The 21,374-nt window shown below is 42.1% G+C and overlaps 1 protein-coding gene across 2 annotated transcripts in view; it reads right to left on the reverse strand.

Annotated features, from left to right (window-relative positions):
• The window catches only part of PTGFRN (prostaglandin F2 receptor inhibitor), a 100,103-nt gene that overhangs the window by 20,991 nt on the left and 57,738 nt on the right, over nucleotides 1-21,374 (reverse strand). For both annotated transcript variants that reach the window (XM_073304637.2, XM_073304627.2), the window contains exon 6: nucleotides 10,152-10,571. In XM_073304637.2, the coding sequence (XP_073160738.1) occupies nucleotides 10,152-10,571 (420 nt within the window). The remainder of the gene's footprint in view (nucleotides 1-10,151; nucleotides 10,572-21,374) is intronic.

A 21,374-nucleotide genomic window follows, 5' to 3' on the forward strand; every position in this document is an offset into this window, starting at 1 on the left:
TTTACGGAAATAAGAGACCTAGAATATTATGAAGTTCAGATGCTATGGTGATGGGTGTCTTATAAATGCATTAAAATTGGCACACATTTAAAAGTTGAGCCCTCCCCCTCGGTCCCCTGCAAGCAAAGGGGAAGGAATATTAGCATGACCACTTCCTCAGACTCTGTCCAAGATCTTCCTATGAACATTCAATTTGTTTCCAAAGATAGCCAGCAACCTCACTTTCATTAGAGGTGTTGTTATAAAGTTTATCCTTCAAATAAAACAAATTAAGCTCTTCCTGTGAGTCTTCAGTGAGTTGTGCAGCTAGAAATTAAAGATGCTAACACACTTGTTACAAAGTCAATGTTAACCATCACGTTCAGGCCAGCATCCCTTCATTTGATTTTATTTAGATTTATAAAACATCAGTCTCAATGCATGAGATTGTCATGTTTGCTTGCAGTGCCACTGCCCTCCCAGAGTCTAATGTGTTGCAGTGTAGACTGAATGTGAATGGCACCGTCATCACTGACTCCTGTTTTACATGCACCCCATTTTACCGTAAGTAACTGCAGCGTTTCAGAATCAATGAGTGAACTCTCACATCAGGTGAGGAGAGAATCACTGCATTCCCACAGATCCTGCCACTATACTGGTAGGGAGAAGAGAATCAAGCTTGCGTTCCTGTACATACCTCCCTAGAGGCCATGGACAGACAGAGTGAGAGAAGAATTGTCTGATCCTTGTCAATGTCACTTTGCCCTGCTGAGTGTTTCAGAAGCACAGCCTGGATACTGTGTGTGTGTGTGTGTGGGGGGGGGGGGGGGGGGGGGGGGGGGGGGGGGGGAAGAAGAAGGAGAAGGAGGAGAGGGGAGAGTTATCAATGCAGAACATTGCACACTGTGACCTGTAGTTTCTACAGGTCATGTCTCTATATTAAAGATGAGGTCATCTGTGATTTACTCCATTTTATAGACATTGATTGTAGCCATCAAGGCCCCAGCAAGTTGCCAGTGTAGCTTCTCATCTGGGCAGAATCTGAGCACCCTTTACCATAAAAGACCTTAAAAGCAGAAGTCAATGTGCTTCGGTTATTATCAGATCAAATTTCTTCATCTCTTATAAAAGAGAATTTCTGCTTTCAGACCATCAGCTGCATCTCCCGGCTTGTCATCAGCATGCCCAAGTTTCTAGGGCAATACTGATGCAACAACTAGAGCAGCTGCTTCCCTATGTCCATCATTTAATGATCACACTTCCCCTGGGTAAACCACAGTAACCAGCGGAAAATCATTAGTTCCCTTCCAGAGTACACAACTCCTGCAAATCATCTCCACGCTGGGGAAAAGTGTCCCTGAAGCACAAAGAAAGTTAGAAGGAGAGAAGAATACCATCATCCTACGTCAGAAGTGCTGGACTTCAACAGAAAGCCCTGAAACATTTCCGGGGTCACCATCCTCTCCCTTCATCCAACAGACTAAAAATCTTGGGCTTCCTCTTTTAAACAATGTTTTAAACAAAGCTTTGTTCTAGTAAATGCTGCTAGGCTGACAATCTGGGAAACTCTATCCACACAATTATGGCTTCGAGGAGAGCAGTTTCCCAGTGAGGCACCATTCCACTTCTCACACCAAAGTGCCTCACCCCGGCCTGAAGAGACCATCTTCAGAGATAAGCTCATGGCTCATTCAATTCTTTGTCCCTCTGCAGAAGTTGCAAGTACCTGAGGACAATCAATACTCATGGTTATGATTGTTTGTGATGTGGGCACTTAACCAGGAACTGGACTGTATTTCACACACGCCACTGAAACGCAACCAAAAAGTAACAAGTTTTGATCACTTGCCACCTGGGCAGGATTTGTACTAGTGACCTAGCTGTGAAGTGCTCCATAACTCACTAAAAGCCCCTGCAGCCACCAACTCCCCATTCCTTTAAAAAAAAAAAAAAAAGGCAGGTGAAAGTAATCTTTATTTCATTCAGAGTGCTATTTGCCTTGATTTAGATCTCCCTGTTTAAACCAGGTTTCAGAGTAACAGCCGTGTTAGTCTGTATCCGCAAAAAGAAAAGGAGTACTTGTGGCACCTTCGAGACTAACCAATTTATTTGAGCATAAGCTTTCGTGAGCTACAGCTACAGCTCACGAAAGTTTATGCTCAAATAAATTGGTTAGTCTCTAAGGTGCCACAAGTACTCCTTTTCTTTCTGTTTAAACCAGTTGCCCTGACTTCAGCTAAAGCTAATAGGAAGAGATGAGCAGGAATGAGCAGTGAACCATTACCACAGAAAAACAACATTGTGATCTGTCAGCGAAAGCATACATAGCAAAAAACCTGCTAGCTAGGCATTTTATTTCTGAGGGCTCTAAGAAAAGCATCTTGGCAAGCACTGGTATCAGTGCAATAGCATGCAGCTTTCAGGCATGCCTCTTAGCACAGGGCACCCAAATTAAATGAGCAACAGTAAAGACTTCTGGGACATTTATGCAAATCAGGTTGGTTTTCCCTCACGCTCATAGCTCCATCTTAATCCAGGTCCCTGTACTTAATACTTCAAAATATGGACAGTCACTATTATAAACTACAAAAAGAAATTTCAGTTACAGTACTGACAAATCACATGACTTGTTTTACAGATCTCATTGAGACCTAAATCAAGCCAAGTTTGAAAATATTATTCAGTAGGTTTAAAATCTGGAACATTTAAAGCTGAATGACCTCGAGTTTGGCTTAGACCTTGATTTTTTCCAATGTAGCTTTGACTCAAGCTAAGAAATCCAATGAAAAAGCTTGAACATAAACTTTACAGACAAGCATTATTAAAGGAAAACTGATTTCCTAGTTTTGAAATTAAGTTGACATTTTGTAAATCTCATTGAAACTTAAAAATCAAACCAAGATCGAAGTCAGACAGTAAGCTGTCATACGTACACAGGTAATAAGAAATACCTGTTTTTATTCTACTATATTATGCATCCAATGAAGTGAGCTGTAGCTCACGAAAGCTTATGCTCAAATAAACTGGTTAGTCTCTAAGGTGCCACAAGTCCTCCTTTTCTTTCTGCGAACACAGACTAACACGGCTACTACTCTGAAACCTGTATTATGGTTGTAAAGGTTAAAAAGTTGTTATATTAAAAAGCTATAAACATAATAATGGCAAAGGTAAAATAGATCTTTCAACCACAGCTCTTCATCTCTTCATTTTTGAAAGACTGATTACTCAAGTCCAACATTACACCACCTTGATTTTGGGAGTGGGGGGTTAGGGAGGAATGAGGTTAAGCACAATTTTAAAAACAACCAAGAGTAAAAGTTGCTAAATGGGAATTTGTAAATTCCAGAACCAGGATTTACTGGTTTAATTCCTTCTGAATGCAGCTATTGGTTAACTCTCCAGGCCCAAATTCTGGGCCAGAGTTTAGTTCCATCCAAAAAATAGAGTACAACTCAGTGCCTAGCAGTTTGAAGTAACTTAGCTTTAGATTTTAAAAAAAAAAGTTACAGCAATTTCTTCTGTGGATACACTGAAAAAAGCTAATGGTTCAAACAACATCAAGCTTGATTTATTCCTTATACCTCAGACATCTACACAAGAAGCCAGGCTTGAACAAAATTGGCTTGGTTGATAGAGGTTTTGTGCAAGTATAACTCAGAGTTTAAGGATTGTTTTCCTTTTATTTTTAAAGACTCATACAGAGAATTTAAAATAAAAACAGCTGAATTGATAGCAATCAATCTTTCTAGATCACTGGATCAAGACCAAGTAAAGCGCGGAAAATTTCATTCCCAAAATAAACATTTCAGAAAGTTAGAATTAATGGGGAAAAGGATTTATAATGGAAGATGGCAACCTTAACTTCTGGCCTCCATTACTGCATTTTAGACTGTGTTCTCAAAGCACTATACAAAAATCAAATTTTAGTTTCATGTAGACAAGTATTATGCCTATTTTATAGATGGGAAAAGTGGGGGATGGAGAAGTTAAGTAACTTGCCCAAGGTAACAGTGACTCAGAATCAGAAGTACAAACAAGGAATTCTGTCATATACTCTCTTCCTCAACAGCCAGACAGCAATCATTGTAGTGTGCCTTTTCTACTTGAAATCAAGCAGTGCCATAAACCATGTGAGGAAAAATTGATGCAATCTGCAAATTCTCTCTATTCAAAAATATTACTCATAACTGCCCTGGCACCAAGCCATCCACTATTGCACTGAAGAGACCATAATCTGCTCTTCTCCAAGTAATAAACTCCTTCTCTCAACCTCCCCCACCGCCTTTATTCTTTCTATATAGATTTCCCTAACCAGCACCATCCCAAGTTTCATAATAGTTGTTCCTGGAAAGAACCCTCTGTACTTTAATCTGTGGTTTATATTTCCAACTACAAATTGACGAGAGGAAAAAACTATGATGACTAAGCATATTTCTATCCACTAATTAAGGGTAGAAAATACAGGGCTTTCTTGCCAGGGAGTTTCTGCTGTATTGCTCTTCATTCACTTCCCTGATTAAGACAAATATATTTGATCAAGTGAGTGAGTGACGCAGGAAGAGAAGGCAAGGGAGAAATCAGATCTCCAGGTCAGCAGGGGGCACGGTTTTATTTTAATCTGAAGTTTAACAACAAATATTCAGCTCACATTTCAACATTTCTTGGTTTATCTTTGCTCCTTCCAAAACAAGTGATAAAACATTGCTGTGTAATGAGCTCATACACAGATATCATCCAGAGTTGAAGATTACAACCAAGAAGCTTCTTAAATTCCCTTTTGTTTCTGACTTTCACCAGCTTTCAGCCTTTGCTGGGGTTTCTCTGGAGGCAGCCAGCAGAATGAAGCCGAGCTCGATTCTTCTCTCTCATACATCTTATTTTAGAGAAGCACATTATCAGACACGCACGCCCCCCCCCCCCCCCAACCCCCACCAAAGCACTTCTGTGGAACAGAAAAACTGTACTGGATCTCTGTGTAACCATGCTGTGGGAGAAGCCATTCTAAATACTATCTGGGAGGATGATGGCAAAGAATTTAACGCTATGGGATAAGCCATCTGAATTGCAGGCTGACTGTGTGCCTCTGAGTACAAGAGTAGGAGGCTTTTCATGTCAAGGTCACTGGCTCAACTGCGGTCCAGCTGGGAAGAAAATGAACCTATTACTATCTGATGGCTGTACAACGACCTGTGTGAAATGAATGTTTTAGTCCCAGTCTGAGGCCTAGCAGATAGGGATCTGCTTCACAAAAACCATACATGCAGTTAAGTGCTAATTAGACCTTTGTTACCCAGCTCAGCAAGAGGATGAAAAGGACTATGAGAAAGTGAACACTCCTCTCTTTTAATGGTGATCCCGTGTGAGTGCAGTGAAAAGACATATTGTGGAATAAGAAGTTAGCACTGCTCAGAGTCTTAGTAATCGCCAGTCTCCAGGGCGGTTGATTTAGCACCTTTCAGTTGCCAAATAGACCTTTGCCCTCAAAGGACTCGGAGAATTTCTCCAAGTGGGCTAACAACAGGTCCTTTAGGCCAGAGAGAACTGAGGCACTGGTCTAGCAAGAGGCAGCCTGGGTGTTGCACTGTATCAAGGAGCAGCTCTAACATCACCTAAAATGCATGGTTTATACCCTGAGATGGAAAGTATTCAACATGTTACAAGTAGTTCTAATGTTTAAGAAGCCTGGTCTGAAGGAGGGCTAGGAAGAATCATGAGCTTTGGGTTGGAGGAGTATGCTCTATGACAGGGACTACCTTGTGAGGAGTTAAAAGAACTAAACAGATACACAGTTTGGCCAGATTGAGAGGACACATGTACACATATTTGAAGAGTGCACGCACTAAGGAGGGAGAAGAACTGCTTAGGGTTGTGCCAGGAGATGTCACTAGGAGTGGTGGCATGAAATTAAGAGAAGGAGATTTCAGGCTGGATATCAAACATTTGTCAACAGTGAGAACTATTAGACTGCAGAATAATCTCCCAAAGGAAATTTCAGGATACTTTTCAAAGTAGACTAAAAAAGAGCATTGGATAATCACTGGAAATCTTTAAATCAAGACTGGACGTTTTTCTAGAAGACATGCTTTAAATCAATCGCAGCTATCGGACTTGGAGCAGGAATTAAAACAAGTCCTGTGGCAGGTTATGCAGGAGGTTAAATTAGATGATCACAATGGTCCTTTTTGGCCATTAAAAAAAAAAAAAAAATCTATGAAGCTATCCACTAGGGAACAATCTCCAATCGACTCAGGTTTTGGGAGTACATAGACTATACCTAATAGTTCCCTTCCGCTTCTCCCCCACAAACTTCTAATTTATGGGATTCTGAAATATAGATTGTATCACGTCTTTCAATTAATGAAATTTCAAGTAGGTTTTTCCCTTTAAGTTTCAGACCACGAATTTACTGTAGTAAATTCATTTTTATGCAGCACTGAGCAAAGAAACAAGATTGCCTCTGCCTGCAGCCAGCAAGTCGTGCCACCACTGGACAGAATCTGGAGGGAGACATTTTCCCATAGATATTCATGGAAAAACTTTTCATAACAATGCCACATTTCAAGATCATTATTGGTGGAGTTTGTGTGTGCAGTCTCCAGCTCGTATATAAAAATCTTACAGGCCTCCTTCACATTTCACAAGGTGTATACGTGCAATAAAAAAAAAAGTTTTCCTTGAAACACAGCCAAGCTCAGACAAAACAGATCTGGGAGGAAGCCAGGTTACAGGAAAGGACTTCCAATCCAACAAGTCCCCCAGCTCCAAACAGAAATCAATAAAGACACAGAAGGATAGTCCTACAACCACTAAAAGCTTTCATGTAACACTCATTAAGGACTTCCTTTGCTGAGAGAGTTTCTCTATTTTCTTATTTATTCCCCTCCCCCCACCCCCAAAGCATGGACTCAGGATATGGTCATAGTTTGAGCTTGTCAAATTGGAGAAGATTGGAACACTACAGTTGTTAATTGTTTAGATAAATAACCTGATTGTAAACCACCACCAGCAGTTAAAATGCCTTGCTGGTCAGCAGTGACGGTTCTAAATGGTCAGGAATTCCAGATGGTGAGGCAGCACTATTACCGAACAGAAGATGGAAGCATCCTTCGGAGCGAGTCAGAGTTCACCCCCATCAGGCCTCCACTTAGTTCAGGATTTACTGCAAAGTGGCACTTTCTAGCTTTTTCAATCCTCCATGGACTTCTTCCAACTCATGTCAAGGACCTCATCTCACTACTCCCCACCCATTGGCTTTTGTTCCCTTCACACCGTCTTCATGAGTGCCTTCCTTTCTGCAGAGTCTGCCATGTGGAATAGCCTACCTTACCTTTCTGCCTCTTTGACTTTGACCTCGATCAAGTCAAACTCTGTGCATAGGCGCTGGAACTAGGGATGCTGCCGCACTCCCTGGCGTGAAGTGGTTTCCATTATATAACGGGTTTACAGTTAGTTCAGTGGCTCTCTGCACCCCCACTATACAAATTGTTCCAGCACCCCTGACTCTGTGCCCATTTTCTCATCAGTAAAACAGGCATACCACCTCGTCTGACATGGAGGAGATATAAGGGTAAATTAATTTGCATAAGCACCTTTACCGTTATTGGGCACTGTCTGAGGCCGGTGAGATATCTTCAAATCTGAGTAGAAACATTTCTCCTCGAACTATGCTTTTTAATGTCTCCCTACCTTTGTTATTCATCTATGTAACTATTACTTCAATCCATACTGTATCCTGAATTTAAGTTGTATTTTAACCCATCTTTCACGTAAGCCAACCATAGATATTCATTCCCCCTAGAAAGCTAGGTGTATTGTATCTGCCTGTAATCATTCCTCTAAATTTCACTCGCCTGTCTGAATCCAAGAACAGAACAAAAAGGCACAGGAGATAGGAATGGAGCTAGAGGAAGGCAGGTGTGGTATGCACTCTCATGTGTGCCCCTATTCCTAATGATAAGCAGGACGTCTTTTTGGTTTGGCATGTTTGCCAACGTCCCTTCTAACTGAGCTTGACTAGTTCCTTTTTCTCCACAGATGCTTCAGTCTGGCAACACCAGCATTTCCCATCCAAACTGTATTCAGACAGTTCAAGAAAAGGTCCCAAATAAATAACCTGCAGACAAATAGGATTTTAAAATGTCAGCTAATCACTCAGTCAAAGTGAGGCAACAGGTCGAGATGCAAGAGAGCTTTTAGAAAAGCTACTACTCGGAGGGACTGGGAAGGCCAGTGCAGACGATATTACAATCAGAACCAGATAAGACTGTGAAATTTGTTCATGTGCCATGAAACTTGAATTGCCAATGTGAAAATTTTAAATCAGCCTTTGCTATTTGCCAGATTTATTTTGGGAAACAGCTTTTTCTTCTCTTGGAAGAACTGAAAAGGGAAATAAGATTCTCTTTTGGCCAGGAAAATGCAATGCAACAAACAGACCCATCCCTTACAAGCTCACAGGTTTTCCTCCATACTGTGGAGATTAATGGAGTGCCTTTTTTGTCAAACTGTTTGGCATGAATACAAAGTGACACATATGAACACATTCAAAAGAGTCGTATTAGTGACACCCCCCCCCCTTCTCGGGGGGAGAGGGAGGCTCTGGGTAGGGGAAAAAGGCTCGCCTTTTCAGGCTTCTTGTAGTACTCGTTGTACACTGGCAACACAAGCATTCAGGTAACACGCATCCTGCTGGAGCGATAAGCCACGAGCCGTGGTACTCTGAATGGGACCAGAGCATGGGTAATGTCTGCTTTTAGAATGATTGTTTTATGGTTAGAAGCAAAAAGGGAAGAGGGAGTAAAGAGTAATGCCTAGCAGTGCTAGTTTCTGAGCCCTGCACAGTTGCAGTGGAGGACATCGTTTTATGATGACTGCTTAAGGCTTAGCCTGTGGTCCTTGCCATAAGATGTTTCAGATTTAAATACCGGCTGGTTGAGGATCATTTCATTATTATTTGGACAACTGGAAATGAACAGATCCTAGTTTGTGCAAATGTTTGTCCTCTCACCAAACCCAGAATTCCTCTTCCCCAAAGCTTCAGATACTGTGCACCTAATGTGACTCTGGGCCGTGCGTGGGACCACAGAGAAGGAGTGAGATGGTGCAAGGGGAAGGAACACATGGGGAACAGAGATAAAAACAAAGTTGCTACCTGCATTGATACATTAAAAAAAACCAGGGTCAATTTGCCCACGGAGCCGTTAACTTTGATGGAAATGCTCTTGGGGAATCTGAAATATGTAATCACTAAAAATTCAGTAAATTGCCAGTTAAACCAACATCAACATCTAGAGCAGCCTCAGCTCTTGTATAATCACTCAAAACCCTCCCAGACGGTTCAGCACCATAAAAATGTAACAATGCAACGTATAACAAATCAGAAATGCACCTATCTGATGCCTCAGTCACACTCAAGTGCACACAGACATCATACCCATGGACAGACAACATCCACGGAAATAGTTTAATCTAGCAGCTAAGGTTGTGAGTTTGAGTGTAATTCTGAGGAACAGATGCATGCACTGCAGTTGTGTATTTGCTGAAATTCAAAATACCAAGTCACACTTTGGAGTCCAAGTATGATTGGGTTTTAAGATGTTTGGGTAGTGGTGCATGCAAGCAGAGGCTGCTGCAATGTAAAAGTTGGCTTAACTGGCAATTTCCTGGATTTTTTTGCAATTATATTGATAGGAAATGCACTTGGGCAATTTTATTCCAAACTAATTAAGTTTGCTTTAGAACAGAAATAGGATTCTCCATGGCTTTTTAGCGTTAAAGCTCTCCCAAAGCAATCGTTATATACCAGCAATATAGTGACTGAACTGGCAAGCGTAGTAGTAGCCATTCTCCACTCAGAGATAGGTCATGCCACGGGAGACTTTCAAGCCTGTATTAGCGAAGGAAGGAATGTGGGCCAGGACTCCAAGGTCAGACACAGTTCATTTAAAGTATTCCAAGATATAACTAGGCACAATGAACAGCAGAGAAGTGCCAGGGGAGTGCAGATACGCAACATTCTAGCGACCATACCCATCTCAGCATGGAGATGCTCTCAGATCAAGCTAAGGAATAGCAGCAATGACCCCAGAGATTAGGGACACTGCCACAAGCACCATGCAGCACTCAGCTCCCTCCCAAAGCACATACATGTATACACTGAATTCTGTACTGACCTGAGGTTTGGAAATCTATCTGGATGGGATTGGATAAGCCGTTCACTGCCTCTCGCCACATGCCACTGCCGCCTGGGGACCAGGCGGTCACCACGCAGCGATACAGACCAGCGTCAGACATCTGCGTTTGGTACATCCTATAGCGGAACTCATTCTCCTGAACCTTCTCCAGGACCACACCATCCACTCGGGCCTGGTCTGTCCAGTCTTCCAATCTTACCACCGAATCCTGGTTCAAGGAGATTATGCGAGTGGTTCCATTAGGGTTTGACTGATCAGTCAGTGGCTTTTCTGCTGTAATGAGAACAGAGTAACGCGGTGTCTTGATGTTTTGGGAAGACACTTTGCATATCATCTCAAAGGTGTGTCCTGCCATGAAGAACGGCTTCAGTTTCACAGCCTCCACTGTTAGTGTATAATCTGAAAGAGGGAAGGAAATCAGAAGCAATAAATAGCAGTCTGCATTTATGTAGCACCTTACAACCCAGCAGATTTTCAAAATGCTTCACGAACAAAGTAGACACAGTCCTAGAACACTTTGCCTATTGCTGGTGTAGTGTGCAGCTTGCTATTTATCAACCTACACGGTTACATAAACAGCTTAGGATAGGACACGAAGAACATTATTCCTGACAGACACCGCAGAGAAACTGTGACAGGTGGAACTTAATTACTCAAGTCAGATGTGGCCAGAATATCAAGGATAGTACCCCTACATTTGAATAAATCCCTAAAGGGATCAGGGCCTCAGTTTTATGTTGCTATAGGAAGTGCCATTTCAGATCAAAGTGCTGGGGCATTGGTTCAGCACCAGTGATTCAAAATGAAAATTACAGCCTTTTGGATCAACACCAATTCCTGCAGCACTGTGGGTTTGCCTTGAAGATCCATTCAAGTAGTGTCCTACCCTTGCAAGATCAGCTGGGATCAGAGAATAAGGAGGGTTGGTTACAAAAACAAAAAAGTCCCCCTCACACTTCTACATATAGGAAAAAAATCCAGGATAGATCTTCCTCCACCGCTGGACTTCTCACCTGTACTCTACTTATTTGTCTAAATCAGTCAATAACTAATATTGGAATGTTAGAAGTTGCATATTTGACATAATTAACTACAATAAAAAAAGAGCAGAGGACTTGCCCTACATTTCCCTGCTCCTTCCCAATCTCTGGGAGCCTGAATCCTAAATATCCCTTATTTACAGGATTTTCAAAAGTTCTGCATGTAGGAGGGGAGCAGAGCCCCCAGACATGGAAAATTTGAGCTTAAGAGCAAAGAATCAAAAAAGTTATAGGCAAAAAACAAAAATAAAAACCAACAAAAACCAAAGACCAGAGGTAGATAAAGGTAGCGGAGTTGCAAACTTAAGTATATTGTTCACTACTGGGAAAGATCACACACTTGAGAAGGGTCCTACTTTTTGAGGCACTTAAGACACCAAATGCCATAATATCTATGTCCTGGTCTGCACACAGAAATTGCACTGGTTTCACTAAAGTCAATTTATAAAAGTCAGTTAAATAGTTGTACAGATGCATCAATTTACAACTCTCAGTTTAGCTTCCACCAGCACATTTTACAAACAAGGTGACATTTCCATGTTTAGATAAGAACTTTGCACTAGTTACATTTCATAGAACAAAAGAAGTTATATGAAGGCCTTGTGGCCAATCTATGAGACAAAGAGCAACTAGGGCTCCAATTCATATCCCTTCCATAAGGAATACAGGGTTCTGTTAACTTCCAACAGTGTCCTAGTTTGGCGGAAGTGGGTGGGAAAAGATGACCCCAATATCATCTTTCCAGCTCTCATTGCTGGGATTGATCCTCCATTTATCTCATGAGCTATGGCTCCTTCCAGTGGAGAGAGTACAACATACCCACCCACGCATTATAAGCTGAAAAAGCCTCTGGATTGGCATTGCCCATCCCTTCTAAACAAAGCAAGATAGATCCCTAAAGCATAACCCCCTGAGCCATTTGGGAGACCATATTAACCTGGTCTGCGTGAGCATGCTTTCTGTCTAACCTTTGCCTGCGCCACACAATGCCAGTATATTTAACTTGTCAGTCAACCCACACGAGTCAAGGTATCTATTGGTTATTATGGCAAGAAAACACAGAAGTGCAAACAGTAGACTGGAGTCAGCTCAGTGTTCAGTACTGATTTTGCGACAGTGAATTTTCTTCCAGTAATGAAAATGACTGCATATTAAACACAAACCCAGCCACGCTGTGCAAGGCAAAACTTTACAGGGCAACAGGGAAATAAGCTAGAGTAAGACTGCAACACATACCCCCCACATTGAAATAAATACTTCTGCCTTCCCCAGGAGAGCAACAAGATACTAGTCATGATTACATTTTGCAGTGTTTTGCCTTTAAGCAGCAGTTTGTCCAATGACTAAACAGTGCACGAAATGAGAAACTGGGTATGACAACGTTAAAATCAGCACTGTACAAAGTAGATCACTATGCAATGCTACATAAAGCATCAGCAGGAACAGAAAAGGAATATGGTATTAGCAGTGGTCTGGGTGAGCATGGAATTAGATATTCCATATAACAAAATTTGAGAATATTAGGATTGCAGTTAGGTGCTCAAAAGTCAGGAGATCCCAAAATTGTGGTTGCATGCACAACCAAGTCTCTGCCCCCTTGTGCACATTAAGCAGTAACAGTTTAACAAACAGTCAGAGGGAATATAATGAAATCCAATGGACAGTAATGTAGTTATTAAAATAGTTACCAGTGCAACTGGATTCTGAATGCCTCTAGTAGGCAGCAGTGGGCATGCCACAGTTTAAGTTGGAACCAAGTTTCCATTATAAGACCAATTTTGACAGGTTAAGTCTGAAATGGGTAGAATTATTCTATCAAATTTAAGTAAATCAGACAAGGGGTTGATACATTAGGAGTTGAGGATGAATTAGAATCATTAACTATTTCATCACTCTGTAGCCAGAAAATAGAAAGAAGAGAAAACCTAGTTTGCTGGACTCGCCTAGTTGAGATCTAGTGACCAGGACCTGGTTAAACAACAAGTAATAATGGTAGATGGCATATCAACTCTGCTGTGATAGTGCTCAGCAGAAGTTCAACAGATCAAGCCTGAAAGCAGCAAGAGTCAGGCTAGGGGAAAGAGTAGGATAAGGGTTTGCCCACTTCCTGGCTCTCCTGCAAGTAAGAAGGCAAGCAAGATTGGGCATGGGGACTGTCCCTGAGGTAGGCTGTCCCCCAGGCTCTCCGTGCTTGCCCAGTCCCCTCCTATAAGGCAGTGATACTCACACTGTGGCTCACAAGACACAAGTGGCTCTTTAATGTGTCTCATGGCACACTTTGCAGCACATATTAAAACAATATGTGATTTAATTAATAACCAGTTTAAGTTATTAACCAATCAGGATGCTTTTACCACTGAGGTCTGAGCATCACTACTATAAGGTCTACTGAGGGGGCTTTGGGACATCCGAGGAGGAAGGGGAAGCAGCACAGAAGGGGACTATCACCTCCCTGCTACCACCTGGGCCTCATGCAGGGAGCCTGAATGATCTCTTTCCTTGCCTCCCTTCCTGCTCCAGCCCTCACCTTGTCCTCCTGGTCCCAGTTCTGCTTCCCCCACCCTTCCACAGGGTCCAGAGAACAGAGCGGGGACAGCAGGGAAGAGGTTCTTCATTCCCTGGGACCACAATCTCCACCCTAAAAACCCTTACTGAGCCCATCCAATGAGCCTTCTTAGGCTCCTCAACCACGATGTGCTTCCTGGGGATTGTCAGGTGAGGAGAACAACAGAGAAATGGAAGACAGCCCACCAACTCTGTGGAGGATTAGAAGGCACCATGGAGGATGAGGAAGAAGTTCTTCACATGACCTGCTCCAGAGAAACCAGACAACAGCAAGAGGCAAGGTAGGGGAAAGTTCTCCCACTGGATTCTGATCACCTTTGAGTCTCCTGCAAACTCCATACATCTCCCTTTCCTGCAGACCTTAGGACAGCCCCAGGCCTGTGGACCGTAGGAAGTTGACAGGACTGTGGCTCTCCTCCTAGGCTCTTTAGGAGAGGGGCCCCTGATCCTTAGGGCCTACAGGGGGTTCATAGAAATGGGACTCCTTTTGGCAGGCCACAGGCTTATAGCATCAGGACTCCTTTCCAAAGGATGGTGCATAAGGACTGTGGTTAGCAGATGATTTATGACCAGTTACTGATGGTTTCACATATGCTGGCAATGACCTCCTTTTAAGGACTGCTTGATCAGGGCTCCTCTCTTGTAAAGATTCTAGGAATTACAGAGACAGGGCTCCTGTCTAACGGAACTTGGGGCCTAGAAAATAGAAACTAGCATTCCAAATATCTTTTTACTGAAGATGAGGTGGCCGGTACATATCAGGATTTTGACTGACTGCATACATCAAGAACAGGCGTGACAAAACCACAGAGTCAAGGCTGTCCCAGTGGAGTTGCAACTATTCTGTATTTGCAGGTTAATTTAGTTACAGGGTTGGGAGTTTTTTGGCTTTCAAAACAGTTCATTTCCAGAAATTATGCATTCAACTGAATTTTTTCAGTTAAGAAGTCAGTTAAGAGTGCTGGTAACAACTCACAGCTTGATTTATGGACCAACTGTCCAACTCTTGCTCATGAACATCTTGCCTGGAAGGTTATTTTTAAGTAGTTTTCCATTGATAAATACAAGCACAATAAAGTCTGCGGTCCATGTATGTAATAAACAGAGGAATAGCACCTTCGTCTATTTCCATCTTGATGTATAGCTTTACCCAAGCATTTATGTACTCAAACCACATGCTCTGAAAATGGCTTTAATAATGTAAGGTATCTTCAGATACGTTATATAAAGTGTACCTAATTTAATTAAGTATATGCTATATGTCCCCATTTTAACTCCTAGCTCTTGAGAGAGGAACTGAGCACATTTTTGAATTTAAAATTACTCTTGTTCGCTATGTAGTGAAAAGCAGAATAGATAAACCTAGTAATTTCAATGTCTACAATGCAGAGCATTTTGAAATAAGCCAGTTCCTACTGCAGTATTACAGCTAACTTATTAGCACCTCCTGAGGACTGGTTACAGTAATGGAATGTTCTGTTCCTTTGAGGTTCTTTACCATAGTGGTTCATATGGTTCATTGCCATAGTACCTGAATGCCTCCACCCCTGCCCCTCAACCTCCCCAGTCGGAGTTTTGGCATTTGTTGGCCAAATGGGACAGAATTAAGATTGTGATGGATGTTTTAAGTGGCTGTGGTTAACTCTAGACTTATATTTTTAATTCTGAATTTCTTATTTGTTTAACACTAACATTCTTGAAAGTTTATACATATTTGAAATATTTTTGCCTTCCACCTTACCTATTGCGGGGGAGGGCGGGGCTTGGCCGGAAATTTTTGCTATTTTATATTTACTCTGTAATAGGAGTGGCGTATTACTTCTTGTTCCCAATTTTCATGGCCAACCTGGCATAGCTGGCATACTCCGAAGAGAACAGAGTATTGAAAGCTGGCCCAAATGGGTCTGCAATGTATATAGAAAAAAGCGGTTTCATGTTTTATATTTCATTTGAGAAATACTATCACTTGTGATTGTGTAATTAGGGGATTATCATGATGCATACACACAAGGCGGTCGAGTTACTGTTGCATGTGGATACCACTCAGCTCCGTATCTCCTTTTCACTGCCCCCAAATGGTGCTCTCTTGAGTTTCCCAATGCCTGTCTGAGACCACGACCTGAATCAGAGATAACTGGCTGTGGCTCAGTCCAGATAAGACAGGAGTGATGCTGACTGGAGGAGGGAAGCAGTCAGATGGCAGAGGCAATATTGGTTCTCATGAGAGAAGGGATACATCTGCTTTTTATTAATGTTCACAGCCTGCTGATCCTAGTGAACCTTGAGTTACCTCTGGAATTCCAGGAACCAGTAGTATCTGAGCATGCTCTGATCCATCTGCACTTTACAAACACATTGCTACAGCTATCCACACCTTTCTCCCTTTCATATTAGATTACTGCAGCGAGCTATTCTTGGGGCTACACTAGTGTTTCATGCATGGAGCATATTACACTTGTGCTTCACAAACTGTGCTAGCTTTCAAGTTGTTTTGGGGTACAATTCAAGATTTTAGGTTTAAACTACAAAGCCTAGTATGTTTTGGGTCCTAGCTGTTTTATAAATGCTTCCACTGATTTCAGTTCCCAGCATGAAAGACTCAAGTTGACAATCCACAGTTTATGTCTTGAGGGCTTACTGTGGAAAAGCATTTTCAGCAAAAGGCCTTACTCAGATTCACTTCTCCGACTCATCTGATGGAGCTGGAGTGGGCTGACAGACCGGACATGCTGCAAATCCCATATCTTCAATCAGGCTTTTGCACACATGGGATAGAGTGGGAGGAATTGATTTTCAAGGATGGGTGGGAAGCTTTTTGTTTTGCTTTTGGAGAGTCTGACGTGTCAATTCTAGGACCTAATACACAGAGGGATTTTTCATAAACATGCCTAAGATGCCAGTAGGTACAATATATATTTGTAATATAAATCGGAGGGCCATGGTGATTTAACATGCAACCCCACTTTGTCTATGAACAATCCCCTTCATGAGAACATCTGACCCTCCTAGAACAAGACCACTATAAAACCAGTTCTTACAATGATGCTCTGATCCCAGAAGTGACAAGGAAAGGTGTCATACATATAAAGGGAAGGGTAACCACCTTTCTGTATACAGTGCTATAAAATCCATCCTGGCTAGAGGCAAAACCCTTTCACCTGTAAAGGGTTAAGAAGCTAAGATAACCTCGCTGGCACCTGACCCAAAATGACCAATGAGAGGACAAGTTACTTTCAAAGCTGGGGAGGGGGGGGGAGGGGTCTGTCTGTCTGTGTGATGCTTTTGCTGGGACCAGAGCAGGAATACAGGAATCCTGTAAAGGAATACAGGAATCCTGTAAAGAGAGTTAGTAAGCAATCTAGTTAGATATGCATTAGATTCTGTTTTGTTTAAATGGCTGATAAAATAAGCTGTGCTGGAGGGAAGGTATATTCCTGTTTTTGTGTCTTTTTGTAACTTAAGGTTTTGCCTAGAGGGATTCTCTATGTTTTGAATCTGATTACCCTGTAAAGTATTTACCATCCTGATTTTACAGAGGTGATTCTTTTACCTTTTCTTTAATTAAAATTCTTTTTTTAAGAACCTGATTGATTTTTCATTGTTCTTAAGATCCAAGGGTTTGGGTCTGTGTTCACCTGTACAAATTGGTGAGGATTCTTATCCAGCCTTCCCCAGGAAAGGGGGTGTAGTGCTTGGGGGAAGATGTCTCCAAGTGGGCTCTTTCCCTGTTCTTTGTTTAAAACATTTGGTGGTGGCAGCATACGGTTCAACGACAAGGCAAAGTTTGTACCTTGGGAAAGTTTTTAACCTAAGCTAGTAAGAATAAGCTTAGGGGGTCTTTCATGCAGGTCCCCACATCTGTACCCTAGAGTTCAGAGTGGGAAAGGAACCTTGACAAAAGGGTAGAGAACAACCTCTCCAATTGGAATGACCCAGTCATCCCCAGGACTCCAAGAGAGTCATTTCCCCTCCCAGGAAATGTCCTATTTAGATTTCACATTAAGGTAGCACTGTTCTGTTCTATAGGGCATCCCGGCCTGCCTTTATCTACATCCCACTTCATAGCCTTTGTTACCTTGCTGCTGTAGACGGGGGCACGAAGCCAGTATTTTCAATCTAGCCAAGTTTTTCCACCTTCTGATTCATCCAAGCCTAAGGATCAAAAGGGGACTGCTTCAGAAGAAAGAGGAAAAGAAAGCACAGCAAGGATCACCAGGAAACATACATGTGCTTAGACCAGTGGTGGGCAACCTGCGACCCATCAGGGTAATCTGCTGGAAGGCCGCGAGACAGTGTTTACATTGACCATTCACATGCACGGTCACCCACAGCTCCCAGTGGCAGCGGTTCACCATTCCTGCCCAATGGGAGCTGTGGGAAGCAGCAGCCAGCACGTCTGCCAGCAGGTTACTCTGATGGGCCACAGGTTGCCCACCACTGGCTTAGACAGTTATTGCTGAACAAGAGTGAGGAAAAGTCACATAAGGAAAAAGAGTGGGCATTTCTGCATCTCTAATACACAACATCAATATTTTTGGCACTAATTTATGCAACTGTACCTCACACACTACCATAGCTGGGATCATCCATGTAGCAAGGTATGGATTTAGGCTAAAATAGGGCTCAGATGGCCCTATTCTAACTGACAGAAGCTGGATCACTGAAAAACTGCCCCGTTCTGTTCATTCCCTCTGAAGCATCTGGCCCTGGCCACTGTCAGAAGACAGGATACTGGGCTGGATGGACCATTGGTTTGACCCAGCATGGCCGTTCTTATGTCTTTAGTGATCAAAACAGAAAGCTCTCCCCAAAACTACACTCCATCAGTTGCTACTGGTTAAAGAACAGGGGGCCTTCTTAATGTGATCTGTGAAATATGCCTTTTCTCTCTCATTGCACACAGCACACAAGCTACAGAGCAGCACCACCATCATCAACATTTCCCTCTGGACAGGCCAGCCAGTGGTAGTTGTGCAGATAACAGAAAAATCCAAGATTTGATACTTAGAAAGAGAATGCTTCAGAAGTTAAGTAAAGAATGAAATGGGGAAAACGTTTCTTCACATTTCCTAATACTAAGCAACAGTGCAACTTATTAAACTTTAAAGAAAGACTGGCCAGAAAGGTTAAAAAAAGAGGCGCTTTCCTCAAAGAATGTAACCTGAATCCTTCTAGGGTATGCATCTCCTCCCATCTGCAGTAGTCCCACAAAGTCATCTTCGGAGACAGACTCCTGGAACCTCCAATTAATAAAAAGGGTCAAAAGTGCAACAGAAATCCACCCAATACCTACATATACAAAAGGGCACAATGTTGGCAGCAGAAAAAAAACAAAACAGATAAGATCCCGGAAGGAAACCACAAGAATACACCCCCAGCTTACCGTTAGTCTGGGTGTTACTCCAAATAGACCAAGGCCAAAGACAAAAGAAATCCTGGCCAAATTATTCCTTTTGGTCTTGCAGTACTTCCTGACTTGTATGACTGGCTGTTTCAATTCTATAAGTTACAGTATTCCTCTGTTGCTCCTACTATTTAATGTACACTTTTTCAAGGCCTTAGCAATCAGTACAGAATATACTTCTGGGTAATGACTGAAGACAAGTTTTCAAAGAAAATCACCAATTCAAAACGTGGCCATGACAAATCACTGAAAAAAAGAGATGGTTATAACGGAGGAAGAGTTTAGAAACAAATGGGGGGAAATGCACTTTTCCACCAATTCCCACCCTGACAAAACAGAAAAAAGGGAAATTGTGGCTAGAACAGATATTCTGACAGGATCGGCATTTAATACAGTTACCTTAAGTAACACTACCTCAATATCTGCACTATCCCCTGCTGGTAGTGCTGCAAACACCAAGGTACTCTTATTTAAGGCAAATTGGAAGTTTAAGAGTAAGGGAAATCACTATACCAGCATCTCCAATGCAGAGTCTCCAAGTGAAGAGTATCAACTCTTAATTCTCATGAATCTGTCCTACACTAGCAAGGGTCAAGAAGAGTTGTGAAAAAGGGTCACAATTTCTTTTCACTTCTATTTTCAGTTATTTCTGAAGCACAAGAATCATGCAGCTTCTGCGCACAATGTAAACCAGGGTAATCGCTACATGGGACTTCAGGCCAAACGAAACTAAACTAACTTTAGGCCAAATATTTAGATACTGTATAAGAAATGGAGAGTTTTACAAAGCCTGATAGCGTTTGAAAAATGTGTGGATGTCTAAAGAACAATATAATTGAAAGGAGAAGTTTTCTCTTATATGAACATTCCCAGACAGTGCTGCAAACCCAAATGCAACAGCACTGGGTCAGGCATGAGACCCAGACCAGCATGGAATCTCTACGCAAGCAGACAACTTTGTTTTATATGCAAGCATCAGTGATGAAAGTAGTAAATCAGACGGTCAGATTTCTTTGATATTAAATAACCTCAGGTACCATTAGTAGCACTTATTTTTTTTTTTTTTTTTTTTTTTTTTTTACACAAGAGTTATGTTTGGTGTTGAAGTAAAAAAAATAAACAAAAGTGAAGCAAAGTTAGATCTAGCCAAGATGCCTTCAAAAACAAACAGAAGAACTTTACACAGACTACGTCAGAAACCAGTCACGACATATCTTAATGACTAGCTGTATTTGCAAAGCTGAGCAAGCAGAAAAGCCTTTAAGCTATATCGGTCTCCTGAGAACGAACAAAATAGATTAACAATCTCAAATTAATGGACAAACAATACAGTTACCGCATAATACAAGCCAAAAGACGACTCCTCAATCTCTACATGTGGCTTTTACATTTCAAGCAAGAAACTGAACACCTATGTATCCCAACAGATCAATGAATGCAGTACAAAGTCTTCCCTCCTTTCTGTAAAGCATGGTTGGACGCTGGCCTTGCCTAAACTGTGGTTTTTCTCAAATTCTCTCAATGTTGCACTAACACCAGTGTGGCATTGCTAACCGTGAGAGAATCTCAGAAAAAACGCAGTGTAGGCACAAGCTGTATTTAGAACAGGCCAACTTTTGGCTTCGAAGGGGACATGCAAAAGCTTCTCTCCTTAGACAAGCACACAGGAAGCAGGCTGCGTTCTTTTTATTAGGCTTGGGAGCAGCCAGGAACTCAAAATCACCAAAGATTCTTGTTAAACCAATCATCACAAGGAACAGAAAAGCATGTGGCAGCTTAACTCTTTCATGGCTGCTGGCGACAATGTTGGTGCACACCAGGTCCTGGAGCTTTGGGGTAAAGAGGAGGGGAGAACCTTGCCACTTGCAAAACTGACTGGGTGGGGGAGAAGGATAAGAAGGTTTTAGTCAAATTGCTGAAAAATAAGTGGAGATGGAGTAAGTCAGTCCTAATATGTTCACACCAAGTTTCTCATCACAAAGGTGTTTTTTGTGTGTGTGTGTGCGTGTGTGTGTGCGCGTGTGCGCGTGCATGCAGAGTTGCCTTTCATGTCAGCAAGTGCTCCACTTCTTTCCAGTAAATGTCTTTTTCAGAAAACCCTCGGGCACTTGTGCAAGTGTAAATATTGTAGCCCATCAGTGAATACTGTGGAAACAAGCAGAAATTTTGGAAGAGTACCAGAATCAGGAATAT

The sequence above is a fragment of the Lepidochelys kempii genome, chromosome 1 (genome assembly GCF_965140285.1).
Source record: "Lepidochelys kempii isolate rLepKem1 chromosome 1, rLepKem1.hap1, whole genome shotgun sequence".
In the NCBI taxonomy this organism is placed as follows: Eukaryota; Metazoa; Chordata; order Testudines; family Cheloniidae; genus Lepidochelys; species Lepidochelys kempii.